The sequence below is a fragment of the Oncorhynchus kisutch genome, linkage group LG7 (genome assembly GCF_002021735.2).
Source record: "Oncorhynchus kisutch isolate 150728-3 linkage group LG7, Okis_V2, whole genome shotgun sequence".
Taxonomy (NCBI): Eukaryota; Metazoa; Chordata; class Actinopteri; order Salmoniformes; family Salmonidae; genus Oncorhynchus; species Oncorhynchus kisutch.
The window spans coordinates 36,603,565-36,620,466 of NC_034180.2; the positions used below are offsets into that span (position 1 = coordinate 36,603,565).

The 16,902-nt window shown below is 43.5% G+C and overlaps 1 protein-coding gene across 1 annotated transcript in view; it reads left to right on the forward strand.

Annotated features, from left to right (window-relative positions):
- Window positions 1-16,631, forward strand: part of LOC109893770 (fibronectin type III domain-containing protein 5-like) — a 55,157-nt gene extending 38,526 nt beyond the window's left edge. The window contains exons 2-6 of the mRNA XM_031828076.1: window positions 3,666-3,781; window positions 5,753-5,954; window positions 15,022-15,105; window positions 15,500-15,633; window positions 16,210-16,631. Of these exons, the coding sequence (XP_031683936.1) occupies window positions 3,666-3,781; window positions 5,753-5,954; window positions 15,022-15,105; window positions 15,500-15,633; window positions 16,210-16,269 (596 nt within the window). The 3' untranslated portion in view covers window positions 16,270-16,631. The remainder of the gene's footprint in view (window positions 1-3,665; window positions 3,782-5,752; window positions 5,955-15,021; window positions 15,106-15,499; window positions 15,634-16,209) is intronic.
- Window positions 16,632-16,902: the final 271 nt, after the last annotated feature.

The following is a 16,902-nucleotide window of genomic DNA, read 5'->3' on the forward strand; positions in this document are numbered from 1 at the left end:
ATAATAAAATAAGTTGGGTGGAAAAAAAACGAAATTCCCTTACATTGATGACAAATCCTATCTGTTTTCCACGTTGATTCAATGTCACCACATATCATTTTTTTGTGGGGGGTATTAGAGCCAGATGGAGAACAATCAGATCAAACTGACTCAGTGACTGAAAGTACTGGACTTGAGGAGGACTCTTTGCATAGAGGATAAATAGTATATGTCGAACTGGAGACACATTCAGAGGACATTTCTTCCCACTGCATGGGCCTCTCTCTGTCTTTTTATCTGTCTGTCTCAATCTCTGCCTGTCTCTCTGTTTCTCTCTCTCTGCCTGTCTCTCTGTTTCTCTCTCTCTCTCTCTCTGCCTGTCTTTCTGTCTCCATGTTTCTCTCTCTGCCTGTCTTTCTGTCTCTCTGTCTCTCTGTTTATTTCTCTATATATCTCTCTCTCTGCCTGTCTTTCTATCTCTCTCTCTCTCCCTCTGCCTGTCTCTCTGTTTCTCTCTCTCTCTCTCTCTCTCTGCCTGTCTTTCTGTCTCTCTGTTTCTCTCTCTCTCTGCATGTCTTTCTATCTCTCTCTCTTTCGCTCTCTCTCTGCCTGTCTTTCTGTCACTCTGTTTCTCTCTCTCTCTCTCTCTGCCTGTCATTCTATCTCTCTCTCTCTTTCGCTCTCTCTCTGCCTGTCTTTCTGTCTCTCTGTCTCTCTCTCTGCCGGTCTTTCTGTCTCTCTCTCTGCCTGTCTTTCTGTCTCTCTGTTTCTCTCTCTCTCTGCCTGTCTCTCTGTCTCTCTCCCTCTGCCTGTCTCTCTGTTTCTCTCTCTCTCTCTCTGCCTGTCTTTCTGTCTCTCTGTTTCTGTCTCTCTCTGCCTGTCTTTCTGTCTCTGTTTCTCTCTCTCTCTCTCTCTGCCTGTCTTTCTGTGTTTCTCTCTCTGCCAGTCTTTCTGTCTCTCTGTTTCTCTGTTTCTCTCTCTCTGCCTGTCTTTCTGTCTCTCTGTTTCTCTCTCTCTCTGCCTGTCTTTCTGTCTCTATGTTTCTCTCTCTCTCTCTGCCTGTCTTTCTGTCTCTCTGTCTCTCTGTTTATTTCTCTATCTTTCTCTCTGCCTGTCTTTCTGTCTTTCTCTCTCTCCTGCTCTGTCATAAGCACTCATTCACTAGTTGGGTTATCATGCACAGAACTGACAATACACAAAGCAAATGTGTGTGCGCGTGCATGTGTATATGCATGCATCCATTGGTGTGAATGCACAAACAACTGATTTGTGTCACAGTCACAGAAAGGAATGTATCCCCCTGCTGGCGGCGTTGGGAACTAAACACTGTCTGTCACATTTAGACCGGGGACTTGGTTTAGTGGTGGCTGCTGTGTGTCTCCACTGCCATTCCCTGGAGAGCAGGGGGACCAACCCACATGATGATTAATAAAGAGATAATGAGTGTGATTTGTCACCCAGTTTACGATGCCGCCTGCATGCCAGCCGACCAGCCTGCCCCAGTCGCCCTTCCCTGCAGCTTTTTTAGGAATCCCAAACAAACAAACACAAACTCTAGAGTCAAAAGAAACAGCGACCCAAAACCAACATGTAAAAACATCCACCTGAGCTTTTGGTGGTTGGTGTTTGGTGCTCTGCACTAGAACAAGGCGCTTCACACTGCATCCACCTCTCAGCTGTTGTTATTCTTTGTGTCAACAGCAGACCAAACAACACAAGTGGAGTACGTCCCAAATGGCACCCCATTCCCTTTATAGTGCACTACTTTTGGTAATATTTGATATTTATACATATTATATCTAACTCCTATGTGACTCGTGATAAGACTATGCAATTAATATGTTAAGTCTACTGCAGCAGGCTAAATCAGGGTCACACAGTTTCTTAGTGGTCTTAAACAAGTCTACTTTGAAACAAAAGTAAACACCTCACACACATGGTTACGGTCTTTAAAAAAAGACACCTGTAGTATGTCAGATACAGATTTGAAATGTATTAAATTGTTTGTTTGCATCCCAATATTACACTTTATTTACACCACAGAAGAATGAAACGTAAAAAAAAAAGTTTGACATAGAAACAACACATTTTTGGCTTTTAATTTGTTTCAATGTTTATTAATAATTAAATTGTAAAAAATTATGAATAACATTCCAACCATGAGGCCACTAGGTAATTCGACTGCAGGAAAGAGCTACATGAATTATCTGACTCCATAAAGATGATCTAGAAATATGCAAGAGACTATAGTTGAGTTTCGGTAATAGGCCGTCAAGAAAGGTCTGAGTATGGAATTACAAATAGATTTAAATACAAATAGATTTAATATCATTGTAAAATTAATGCATTCACATACAAGGCATAGAGATACATCATTACAACACTGCATATAGACATAATATGACATTTGAAATGTCTTTATTCTCTTGGAAATGTTGTTGTGTTTGTTGTGTTTACTGTACATTTTTTATTGTTTATTTCTCTTTTGTTTCTTATCTATTTCACTTGCTTTGGCAACATAGACATATGTTTCCCATTCCATTGAAATAAAATTGAAATTGAATTGAGACAGAAAGAGAGAGAGAGAGAGAAAGATAGACAGAGAGCACGGTTACATGCACACAATAACCCGATTATTGTGGATAGTCAGATTAATATAATCATTCATCTAAAACTGTTACATGCTTTGCAAGAAGAACGAGTTCCCTAATAATCCTGTTTACACATCTGAAGTCAGGCTACCTGATGGGACTTAAATAAACTCAACGATGAAAACAAATGTTCTACCACGGTGACCATGTCATTTTTGAGAAGCCTGTCTGATTCTCTGTTCAAACAGTTTGTATGTAAAAACTGTTTCTAGAGTGCACACTTTCAGTTTTTTCAAACTCACCATTCGCCTATAAGAGGGAGGCTTGTGTTACCGCTGCTGGCACAAACACACCCTGGAATGTTGATCAAGCTCTTTACATGTCCTAATAATTCTAAAGATTGCTCAGAAAACCAGGTGTAGATATAATCTGTAGGGGCGGCGCAGAATAGATTTTACCATGTCTCTCCTCAGGTAATAGCTGAGGACACACACACAACAAAAATGAATTACACAGCAACAAATCATTACTTTGAAGTCATGTATCATATAAGCCCTAATTAAACTGCCAAGGTAAGCAGCACGTACAACGTATCATTACACCGAATAACAAAAAGTGATCCAACTCTATACAGTACCCCATTTTGAGTTGAGTGTAATTTAACTGAATATTCAACTGATGCTAAATGTGAACCTATTCAAAATTCTACCCTTAATTGCAAGGCTATTCAAAATCCAACCCTTTAATAGTAGCTCCACTCTAGATTTGATTGCAGTTGTATTTCTTATGAATCATAATTATGCTGAATGGATGTGAATAATGAATCAGGCCATAGCTCTCCCACGGTAAGTAGTAGTGAACAATTAAACCACCTCAGGAAGGCTGATGGCCAATCTGTAGCCATACTGTCTAGAGTAGCCAATCTCTGAGATTTTCTGAATTGTTTGAAGTACTCTATTGAGGCAGTGTAAATAAAACATGTACCCATGACTGTACCCACTCTACCCAGTACCCACTAGACAGTAAGAAAGTCTACCTAATTTGCCTCATGTGTATCTCCTCTCTCTCTCTTTCTCTTTCTCTGTGTGTTTGCAGACAGCTTGTCGGCTCCTGTCAATGTGACCATCAAGGCTCTGAAGGCCAACTCTGCCGTGGTGACATGGGACATCCCCGAGGGGGACCCCGTCATCGGCTTCACCATCACACAGCAGGTGAGAGAGACAGAGCGCAACATGGAGGAGGATACACTCACACACACCTCACATACAAACACACTCAAACACACACACACACTTGCCAACAGGAGATTAATTAGTACCTGTCACCAATCGTTACCCACCATCTCTCCGCTGCGTACCCGGCCAGCCGCTTGTTTTGCAGAACCGTTGTCACAGGACATTATGTTGTCGGGACGATCCTGCCAGAGCGCCTGTCTCCTCGACGACGGCAGTGGATGATGACAGCTATGTAAAGAGGGAAAAACAATATTATTTATCTTGGCACACACAGTCCCTGCAGAGCACACATCTTTGCTTTGCACATCTCTGAACACTCACTCTGTAGTTCAGCATAGTAATGCAGATGGACAGGTGTGTGGTCAATATGACAGTCAGTGTAGATAACTTGGCCAATGAGACAGCAAAGTGTAGGTTAGGATTAGAGCAGGGGGGTCAAGCCAGATCCGACCTGCGAGGGAACAAACTCAATATCCTTTAAAATGACTAAAACCAAATTGAAACTGTTTAGAAATAATAATACAAGTTTCTTGAGTGTGTTCAGCTAGATAATTATCACCGAAATTAAAGCTAGACAATCAGGGAGCATTTAAAATTCCATAAACGATGGATAGAGATAAATATTGCTTGCAAATTTTGATGGCGAGGAAATGTAACCAATTTTGAGTTTGGCCCCCTGGACCTCGTTGAAGACCAAATGCAGACCCCGGGGCAAAATGTTATTGACACCCCTGGGTTAGAAGATAAAGACTAGGAGACAATAATGTTTTGACCTTTATATTTGACAACCAAAATGTGACAGAAGTGAAATAGTACAAAAGAGAGTAGTTGATCCAATCATTGAGCAGTAGGTCTGAGTAAAGCTGTTCCCATGGGTTATTTTAAACAAACATTACAAATCCATATTGGACACACACATTACTAAGAAGTAGTGGTATTTGTTGCAGGCAAAGATCAGGGCTTAATCTTTGAAATGGAGTCAGTGGTTCGGTTCCATTCTAGCCCATTAGGCAGATGATTTCCAGGTCCCAGAAGCCCAGATGAGAGCCCTGGTCCCAGAAGCACAGATGATTCCCTGGTCCCAGAAGCACAGATGATTTCCTGGTCCCAGAAGCCCAGATGATTTCCTGGTCCCAGAAGCCCAGATGATTTCCTGGTCCCAGAAGCCCAGATGATTTCCTGGTCCCAGAAGCCCAGATGATTTCCTGGTCCCAGAAGCCCAGATGAGAGCCTGGTCCCAGAAGCCCAGATGAGAGCCTGGTCCCAGAAGCCCAGATGAGAGCCTGGTCCCAGAAGCCCAGATGAGAGCCTGGTCCCAGAAGCCCAGATGAGAGCCTGGTCCCAGAAGCCCAGATGAGAGCCTGGTCCCAGAAGCCCAGATGAGAGCCTGGTCCCAGAAGCCCAGATGAGAGCCTGGTCCCAGAAGCCCAGATGAGAGCCCTGGTCCCATCCATCTCCTGACTGCTGCTCCCTCTCTCCACTCCTCCACATACAGCTCCTCTCCACACAGTCTATTTCTGTCTACTATTACTGCACAGTACCTGCATACTACTATAGTTACTACTATTACTGCACAGTACCTGCATACTTCTACTACTAAGACTTATTTTTGTTGTTTCTTGCCGTCTTTTCAAAATATAACTCTTATTTTTTTATATACATTTAAAAAAGTATTATTAGTTATTTAATGTCCTTGTCTATAACTGTTCTGTACTTTGTGATGTATTTGTATTATGTGGACCCCAGGAAGAGTAGCTTTTGCATGTGCAGTAGCTAATAGGGATCCTAATAAACTAAAATAAACTCAACTTATTGGGAGTGAGTGGGTGATATCTGTGAGAAGTTCACTACGGTGCAATGTTGTGTGTGAGACTTCTCTTCAACATCAGTGGATATGTTTGTGTTACACTGCTGGCTAAACGCCCCTCTGTGATGATGTGCCAACAGAAAAAGGATGTGCGCATGCTACGCTTCATCCAGGAAGTGAACACCACCACCCGCTCCTGTGCATTATGGGACTTGTCGGAGGAGACCGACTACATTGTGCACGTGCAGTCCATCAGCATGAGTGGGCCCATGAGTCCGCACAGCGAACCCCTGCGCTTCCGGACACCCAAGGAGGCCGAGACACAGGCCTCCAAGAGTAAAGGTAAACACCTCAACAAGCAAATACACACAGTACCTAAGGTAAAAACTAAGTCTAAAGTACTTCTCCGGGTTCCTGTACCTTATTATAAGGTAAGAAGGAGGAAACTCTGTGCACAGCAGTGCCTTAACATACCATGTCTAGAGTACAGCTTGCAGTTGGACTCTACAACTCTTGACAGATAAAGGCCAATTAAAATCAATAGGGACACAAAGCATGAAATTAAGTTCCACAACAGAATGCTCTTAAACATCAAGCACTCTTACCACAATTCCCGAATACAACACCTTCAGGGTGCTCTTCATGATGTATTGATGTGTCTACCCCAACTGCCCACAGGCCCTGCCCTGTGCTGGCACCCCTTAGCTCACCCCCCTCGCCGCCTTGCTCCTTCACTCACTACTCACCCCCCTCGCCGCCTTGCTCCTTCACTCACTACTCACCCCCCTCGCCGCCTTGCTCCTTCACTCACTACTCACCCCCCTCGCCGCCTTGCTCCTTCACTCGCTACTCACCCCCTCGCTGCCTCGCTCCTTCACTTACTACCCCTCCACCTCTCTGCCTCGCTCCTTCACTCACTACTCACCCCCCTCGCTGCCTTGCCGTAGGCGCGCACACATGCACACACACGCGCACACACACACTAACACACATACACTTCTCTCATGTAACATAGTAGAGACATTCTCATGATTCTCAAGTGCCAAGTGCTGTCCTCTGTTGCAACACTCACTACGGTGTTCCAAACAGCCTCTGGAAGCAACATCAGCACAATAACTGTTCATCAGGAGCTTCATGAAATGGGTTTCCATGGCCGAACAGCCGCACACAAGCCTAAGATCACCATGCGCAATGCCAAGCGTCGGCTGGAGTGGTGTAAATCTCGTACCCATTGGACTCTCAAGCAGTGGAAACGCGTATTCTGGAGTGATGAATCACGCTTCACCATCTGGCAGTCCGACGGACGAATCTGGGTTTGGCGGATGTCAGGGGAACGCTACATGCCCCAATGTGTGCCAATTGTAACGTTTGGTGGAAGAGGAATAAAGGCCTGGGGCTGTTTTTAATGATTCGGGCTAGGCCCCTTAGTTCCAGTGAAAGGAAATCTTAATGCTACAGCATACAATGACATTCTAGACGATTCTGTACTTCCAACTTTGTGGCAACAGTTTGGGGAAGGTTCTTTCCTGTTTCAGCAAGACAATGTTGACAATGCATGACAATACTGTTCACAAAGCGAGGTGGTTTGTCGAGATCAGTGTGGAAGAACTTGACTGGCCTGTACAGAGCCCTGACCTCAACCCCATTGAACACCTTTGGAATGAATTGGAACGCCGACTGCAAGCCAGGCCTAATAGCCCAATATCAGTGCTGACTTCACTAATGAGCTTGTGACTGAAGGGAAGCAATGTTCTAACATCTGGTGGAAAGTCTTTCCGGAAGACTGGAGACTGTTGTAGCAGCAAAGGAGGGACCAACTCCATATTAATGCCCATGATTTTGGAATGAGATGTTCGATGAGCAGGTGTCCATAGACGCTTCGTCATGTAACGTATATTTATGTGTTGTGAAATCCAATGAGCAAATTTAGAATAGACATCCCACTCAAGGGCACAACATCCCACTCAAGGGCACCACTCTGGGACTCAACAGCCTTCTGGTTCAGCTCAGACATCCATTTCCCAGAACACTGCACCATATCACACAAACACAGAGAGATCTATGTACAAACAATCACACTTTACCATCCCACACAAATACATACACACACTTTTTTATACATACCGGTAAACACTGACTGCACCATTTAACAGACACTGCAGTAAACACTGCAATGAACATCACACACACCCATCCATTTCCCCAAGCACTACACCATCGCACATACCAACCAAGTTCACCCACACATTGCATCCAAAAAGCACACAGTCATCATACTAAGGGAGACATGACCTGTGCTAAATGTACCGTCCTCTCAGATGACTCTCTCGGTTTGCTTGTATTGCATAACCTCTCTGGCAGTCTCATATACACAGTGACATGTATTTATGGATCCCAAGGGAAGCCACCAAAAAAAGTGTCAAGGGAAGCCAGTTTGGATTTGGCTTTCCTCCAATCATATCACATTGAGAGCAATTGACAGAAAAACTTTAATAGTTGCATCTCATTGTGTGGTTGTCCGGTGGCTAGCTAGCTAAAATTGGTCCTTTCCTAAATTAGCCATGGATGGAGATAGGGATTTGAGCTTGTGGTTTTACTTAATTCTCCATAGTGGCCAATAATTAGAACTGCGATTCTGATCAAACCATAAATTCATATATTGTTCCCCTGGCCTGAGCGGATGGAAGTTCAGTATGTAGCTAGATGTAGAAGGCTAATGTTAACTAGATAACGTTGCCCAGGAAAGGAAGTTAGGCTAGCGAGCAAGCATTTTTGCCAGGTAGCCTAGGACAGTGGTTCCCAAACTTGTTATAGTCCCGTACCCCTTCAAACACCCGTACCCCCTCTAGCACCAGGTTCAGCACAATCTCAAATGTTGTTTTCTGCCATCATTGTAAGCCTGCCACACAGACAATGTACGATACATTTATTAAACATAAGAATGAGTTTTTGTCACAACCCGGCTCGTGGGACGTGACAAAGAGCTTTTATAGGACCAGGGCATAAGAAATAATATAATAATAATCAATAATTTTGCTCTTTACTTAACTATCTTACATATAAAACCTTATTTGTTCATAAAAAATTAGGAATAACTAATCAAAGGTTAATGAGGAGGGTGCACGACTGAGTCTGGTGCACAACTGACAAGTACATTAGAGTGTCTAGTTTGAGGAACAGATGCCTCATAAGTCCTGAACTGGCAGCTTCATTAAATAGTACCCGCATAACACTAGTCTCAACGTCAACAGTGAAGAGGCGATTCCGGGATGCTGGCATTCTAGCCAGTTTGCGCTGTTCTGTGAAGGGAGTAGCACACAGCGTTGTACGAGATCTTCAGTTTCTTGGCAATTTCTCGCATGGAATAGCCTTCATTTCTCAGAACAAGAATAGACTTACGAGTTTCAGAAGAAAGTGCTTTGTTTCTAGCCATTTTGAGCCTGTAATCGAACCCACAAATGCTGATGCTCCAGATACTCAACTAGTCTAAAGAAGAACAGTTTTATTGCTTCTTTAATCAGCACAACAATTTTCAGCTGTGCTAACGTAATTGCAAAAGGGTTTTCAAATAATCAATCAGCCTTTTAAAATGATAAACATGGATTAGCTAACACAACGTGCCATTGGAATATAGGGATGATGGTTGCTGATAATGGGCCTCTGTATGCCTATGTAGATATTCCATAAAATAATTAACTGTTTCCAGCTACAATAGTAATTTACAACATTAACAATGTCTACACTATATTCTGATCATTTTGATGGTTTTTTAATATACAAAAAAGGTGCTTGTCTTTCAAAAACAAGGAAATGTCTAAGTGACCCCAAACTTTTTAACGGTTCTGAAGCAATTCCAGAGTTGTTTTGCTGTGTGCTTGGGATCATTGTCCCGTTGGAACATAAATCTTCTCCCCAGTCTAAGGTCGGTTGCACTCTGAAGCAGGTTCTCTTCAAGGATTTGCCTGTAATTGGCTCCATTCATTGTCCCCTCTATCCTTACCAGTCCCTGTCTCTGAAAAGCATCCCCATAGCATGAACTGTCACCACCATGCTTCATGGGAAAGGATGGCGTTATATGGGTGATGAGCTGTGCCAGGTTTTCTCCAGACATAGCGCTTTGCATTCAGGCCAAAATGTTCAAATTTGTCTCATCAGAACACATCATAGTTAACCTTATGCTCTCTTTCACGTGCCTTATTGCAAACTCCAGGCGTGTTGTCGTGCCTTTTTCTCAGGAGTGGCTTCCGTCTAGCCCCTCCCCCATAAAGCTCAGATTGATGAAGTGCTGTAGAGACTGTTTTCCTTCTGGCAGGATCTCCCATCTCAGCCAAGGAACATTGTAGTTCTATCAGAGTGGTCATTGGGTTCTTGGTCACCTCCTTCTTGGCCGGTTGCTCAATTTGGTTGGACGGCCAGCTCTAGGCAGAGCCTGGATAGTTCCATATTAGTTCAATTTCCCAATGACGGAGACTACTGTGCCATTGGAAACTTTCAACACTCTGGACATTGTTTTATACCCTTTCCCAGATATGCAGTACCAGTCAAAAGTTTAGACACACCTACTCATTCAAGGGTTTCTCTTTATTTGTACTATTTTCTACATTGTAGAATAATAGTGAACATATCAAAACTATGAAATTACACATATGGAATCATGTAGTAACCAAAAATGTGTTCAACAAATCAAAATATATTTTATATTTGAGATTCTTCAAAGTAGCCACCCTTTACCTTGATGACAGCTTTGCACACTCTTGGCATTCTCTCAACCAGCTTCATGAACTAGTCACCTGGAATGGATTTCAAGTAACAAGTGTGTCTTGTTAAAAGTTCATTTGTAGAGTTTATTTCCTTCTTAATGCGTTTGAGCCAATCAGTTGTGTTGTGACAAGGTAGGGGTGGTATACAGAAGATAGCCCTATTTGGTAAAAGACCAAGCCCATATTATGGCAAGAACAGCTCAAATAAGCAAAGATAAATGACAGTCCATCATTACTTTAAGACATGAAGGTCGGTCAATCTGGGAAATTTGAATAACTTAAAGTTTCTTCAAGTGCAGTCACAAAAACCATCAAGCGCTATGATGAAACTGGCTCTCATGAGAACCGCCACAGGAAAGGAAGACCCAGAGTTACCTCTGCTGCAGAGGATACGTTCATTAGAGTTACCAGCCTCAGAAACTGCAGCCCAAATAAATGCTTCACAGAGTTCAAGTAACAGACACATGTCAACATCAACTGTTCAGAGGAGACTGCATGAATCAGGCCTTCATGGCCAAATTGCTGCAAAGAAGCCACTACTAAAGGACACCAATAATAAGAAGAGACTTTCTTGGGCCAAAAAACACGAGCAATGGACATTAGACTGGTGGAATTTGAGATTTTTGTTTCCAACCGCCAGGTCTTTGTGAGACGCAGAGTAGGTGAACGGATTATCTCTGCATGTGTGGTTCCCAACGTGAAGCATGGAGGAGGAGGCGTGATGGTGTGGGGGTGCTTTGCTGGTGACACTATCAGTGATTAATTTAGAATTCAAGGCACACTTAACTAGCATGACTACCACAACATTCTGCAGCGATATGCCATCCCATCTGGTTTGCGCTTAGTGGGACTATCATTTGTTTTTCAGCAGAACAATGACCCAAAACACACCTCCAGGATGTGTAAGGGCCATTTGACCAAGAAGGAGAGCGATGGAGTGCTACATCAGATGACCTGGCCTCCACAATCACCTGACCTCAATCACATTTAGATGGTTTGGGATGAGTTGGACCGCAGAGTGATGGAAAAGCAGCCAACAAGTGATCAGCGTATTGTGGAACTCCTTCAAGACTGTTGGAAAAACATTCCTCATCAAGGCAAAGGGTGGCTTCTTTGAAGAATATAAAATATATTCTGATTTGTTTAATGTGACTAGGGGGCGGTATTTTCATTTTTGGAAAAATAACGTTCCCGTAGTAAACGGGATATTTTGTCAGGACAAGATGCTAGAATATGCATATAATTGACAGCTTAGGATAGAAAACACTCTAAAGTTTCCAAAACTGTAAAAATATTGTCTGTGAGTATAACAGAACTGATATTGCAAGCGAAAGCCTGAGAAAAATCCAATCCAGAAGTGCCTCATGTTTTGAAAGCGCTGCATTCCAATGCGTCCCTATTGAGCAGTGAATGTGCTATCAACCAGATTACTTTTTCTTCGTATTCCCCAAGGTGTGGCATTGTGACGTAGTTTTACGCATTTATGTTGAAGAATACCCGTAAGTGGCTACATTGCGCAACTGGTCACCTGATGGCTCCCAGAGTGATTCTCGAGTAAAATACAGAGGTAGCCATTATTCCAATCGGTCCTACTGAAAAACCAATTGTCCCGGTGGATATATTATCGAATAGATATTTGAAAAACACCTTGAGGATTGATTATAAACCACGTTTGCCATGTTTCTGTCGAGCTAATTTTGAATATTTTTCAGCGTTTTCGTGACTGCAATTTCCGGGCGATTTCTCAGCCAAACGTGAAGAACAAACGGAGCTATTTCGCCTACAAAAATAATATTTTTGGAAAAAAGGAACATTGGCTATCTAACTGGGAGTCTCATGAGTGAAAACATCCGAAGCTCATCAAAGGTAAACAATTTAATTTGATTGCTTTTCTGATATCCGGGAACAAGTTACCTGCTGCTAGCTGGACAAAATGCTATGCTAGGCTATCGATAAATTTACACAAATGCTTGTCTAGCTTTGGCTGTAAAGCATATTTTGAATATCTGAGATGACAGGGTGATTAACAAAAGGCTAAGCTGTGTCTCAATATATTTCACTTGTAATTTTCATGAATAGGAATATTTTCTAGGAATATTTATGTCCGTTGCGTTATGCTAATTAGTGTCAGTCGATGATTACGCTCCCTCATGCGGGATGGGGAGTCATTAGAGGTTAACACTTTTTTGGTTACTACAATATTTTATATGTGTTATTTCATAGTTTGATGTCTTCACTATTATTCTACAATGTAGAAAATAGAAAGAATGAAGAACGAAAAACGAACGAAAAACGATGAGAAGGTGTGTCCAAAAGTTTGGCTGGTACTGTATGCCTCATCACAACTCTATCTCAGAGATCTACAAACAGTTCCTTGTACTTCATGTATAGTTTCTGCTCTGACATACACTGTCAACTGTGGGGCCTTATATAGACAGGTGTTTATTTCTAAATAAATCATGTCCAAACAAGTAAATTGGCCACAGGTGGACTCCAAATAAGTTGTATTAAGGCTGTAAGACAACAAAATGTGGGGTATGAATACTTTCGGAATGCACTGTATGTGTTTGTCTCCCAAGACCATAGATATAGAACAGACGTGGTCTGTGCCTAAGACTCTGATGAGGGAGGTTTTCTAGAGTGACCGGTGGGATGTCTGCAAAACAGTACTGCAGTAAAACAGATGTATAACACTCCAATACAATTTCTCTACTTGTATAATCCTGCAGCTATATGGCATACAGTTGACCATGTCCCTGAATGCACCCACCTGCAAACTCCCTACTCTACATACAGTATGCCCCACCTCTTACTGTCTGCAGGGGACTCAATCTGTCTCTGGGACTGGAGACTGTGTGTCCATGACATTAGAGCTGGCCAATATTAGCCACGTGGAGGCCATCTGGCAGTGGTGTCAGGAGCGTTTGGCTGTCCAGCTTTGATTTGTTAATGCCCATCGATTGACAGAATCGCTCATTGGGAGAACATGCAGGAGGGTAGTGGAGCTACCCAGGGCCCTCAGAATGTCAGAGTCACTGCCTTCTTCTGTTTGGTCTTTAAATGGGGTGCACTCAGTATGCTGTTGTGTGGTGAACTTTAGCCAGCAATCTCCCGAAGTCGCAAACAGTCCAATATGTGATGTTGCTTTCAGTTGCTTTGTATGAGTGTACCATGAACATACACAAACATAGGCCACACATGCATGCGAACACACACACACACACACACACACACACACACACACACACACACACACACACACACACACACACACACACACACACACACACACACACACACACACACACACACACACACACAACTCTGATTCTTTTTGCCGCTTTATTTGTAATAATAATGATTATTGAGTTCTGTCTAGGCCCAGCACAATCATTCCTGGCTGCTGTGATTAACTGTCTCTCTCCAACCCCTTCAGAGTGGGGATCCCCACTGGCCCTGCCTCAACCTTATGTATTCACTTCATGCTCAGCTTCTACTGAATCATTTGACACTATTAGCCTCTCTCAGACAGAGTGATCTAATAGGGGCGTCTGCTGTGAGTTTCCCACATAGCAGCGCTCTTCATTAGGGAGCTACGCTGAACAAAAATATAAAAAAATATATAAACGCAACATGTAAACATGTAAAGTCCCATGTTTCATGAGCTGAAATAAAAGATCACAGAAATGTTCCATATGCACAAAAAGCTTATTTCTCTAAAATGTTGTGCACAAATTTGTTTACATCCCTGTTAGTGAGCATTTCTCTATCTGACAGGTGTGGCATATCAAGAAGATGATTAAATAGCATAATCATTACACAGGTGCACCTCGTGCTGCGGACAATAAAAGGCCACTCTACAATGTGCAGTTTTGTCACACAACACAATGCTACAGAAGTCTCAAGTTTTGAGTGAGCGTGCAATTGGCATGCTGACTGCAGGAATGTCCACCAGAGCTGTTGCCAGAGAATGTTGCCACATGTATGGTGTTGTGTGGGTGAGCAGGTTTGCTGATGTAAACATTGTGAACAGTGTGCCACATGGTGGAGGTGGGGTTATGGTATGGGCAGGCAGGCAGGCATAAGCTACGGACACCGAACTCAATTGCATTTTATTGATGGCAATTTGAAAGCACAAAAATACTTTGACGAGATCCTGAGGCCCATTGTGGGGCCCATTTTATGTATTTGTTATCTGTGACCAACAGATGCATATTTGTAGTCACAGAGGCTGAGGCTGTACACAAGTTTTTAGGGTTGTGTCAGAATCACCTGAAATCGTGAAAAACCTGGTCTGTTTGAAGCAGTGCTAATTGACAGAGAGACAGTGATGAGTGGTGCCATTCTGGGACTGGAGAGGAATAGCAAGATCAGTTTACACAATACACTGTCAGCAGACAGTTCTATCCAGCTAACAAGGAGCAGACCAACTAAAGTGTATGTATAGTTACAGTAGAGAGGAGAGGGTATACAGGGCTCACTGAGGTTATGCCCTTCCTATTCAAATGACGACACTCCCCCATCATTAATCTGGCCTGTTGTGAGCACCAGTGGAGTTATTTAATAAGATGCCAGTTACCAACAATAACTCTGATGATGGTGTTGCCATGGTGACCAAATGATTGTGCTGCTGTATCTTGACCCTCCAGACGAGGTGACCATGGAGGAAGTGGGAGCTCAGCTGAGGGCGGGGGAGTTCATCATTATCGTGGTGGTGCTGATCATGTGGGCAGGTGAGGGGTGGAATGTTCCAAAGGTCAGAGTGCTACCTACACACTAGGGATACAACATTCCAGTAAGTTTCCCCAAATTCCCAGGTGTTCCAGAAATCTTTGGAGGATTCTGGATTTCCTGCTTATTCTGTGAATCTTCCAACCAGGATTATTGGAAATCCTGGAAATTTTGTGAAATTTACCGGAATTTCACAACCCTACCACACACACACACCACAGACCATCACACATACACCCTCAAGAGTGTAGAACAAAGGAAGGGTATATTTTAAACAAATATTGTCCACAATTTGTAGTCATTTGTCCTTGTAAAATTATTTCTGTCTGCTCTTCACTTCGGCAATGTGGTTGTTATTTACGATCTGTCTGTGCCCTCTTCTCCTCTCTCTGTCAGGTGTGATTGCTCTCTTCTGCCGTCAGTATGACATCATCAAAGACAACGAGCCAAACAACAACAAGGACAAAGCCAAGACCTCATCAGAGTGCAGTACTCCGGAGCACCCAACGGGGGGGCTGTTGCGCAGTAAGGTATAACCCCCCCACCCCCTCCACACTGAGTCCCAACCGACACCGGGCAAGTGAATCGTCCCGGCAACTTAAAAACCTTCCACTTCCACCAGCACCTAGCACAGTAACGCACATAGTACCATCAGGGCAACGCCCACCCTATAACAGAACATGCATTGATTTACCAGCATTTTTGCCAGCACTTCGTCCTAAAAAACACAGTTAAAATGCAAACATGCATCTCTCTCAGGATATAAGCCACAACTTTGCTATAAAGCCAAAGCCTTTCAATCAATGCACAAACAGCCCATTTGCTGCTGGCATGATTGTCCCATGTCCATTCGCTCCTCTCCATCTCCCTCAACAATTTGCTGATGCCCTCTGGTCATCTCCAATCAAGCCAACTAGACCAATTCTGACACTAAAATGATAAAATACCCTCTATCTCCCTTCCAGAGAAAAAGCATCATAAGACCAAGGCATCCTCCCATTTTGTCCAGGTGCTCCGTGCTCATAGCAGAATGACCCTTTATTCAAGGTTTAGAGAGGGGCCTTCATCTTTCTCATCACTGCTCTTCCCCTTCTTCCCCTCTACAGTTCCCCAAGAACAATAACAACAACAACCGTACGCCATCTGTGAACATCATCGAGCTGTGATGACTAGGACCCTCTCTAATCCAAAGGACTGAGTGTCTTCTGAACAGAGCAACCAAAATGCCCGTTATGCCCATCTGCTTGTTAGGGTGAGGCTGGGACTGTGGGCGCGCCCCCTTGGCCGTGCCCAGCCCTTTGGCATGGGGCTTGGATGTGAACTGGGCCCCCAGGACTCCAGGGGTTAGGCCTCAAAGGAGAGGCTCTAGGTGTGATGGCAGGACTGTGGCTGTCACTGCTCTAATCACTGCCACAGGGCCAAGGAGATAAGGGCCAAATGGATTCAGCTATAAGCTGAGAAACAGACAGGAGATATGAACATGGCCAGGGGACTGCAGGTAACCAGGCCATCTCTCTATTAGCTTCAGTGCAGGCTGCTGAGGGGAGGACAGCTCATAATAATGTCTAGAACATAGTTTTATTATTATGATCCGTCCTCCCCTCAGCAGCCTCCACTGCTCAGCATGTTATCAATGAACTGAAACACACTGTTTCCCCCCTGTTCACCATGCTGCAACCGAGGCTGGAGCACTGAGAACCGTGTGAAAGTGAATTCCACCTGTTTCTCTCTTAAACAGTAACCTTGTTTCTTTCTTTATTTGCCTCCTATCAAGCTCTTGCTGTAAGGCACATACTGTC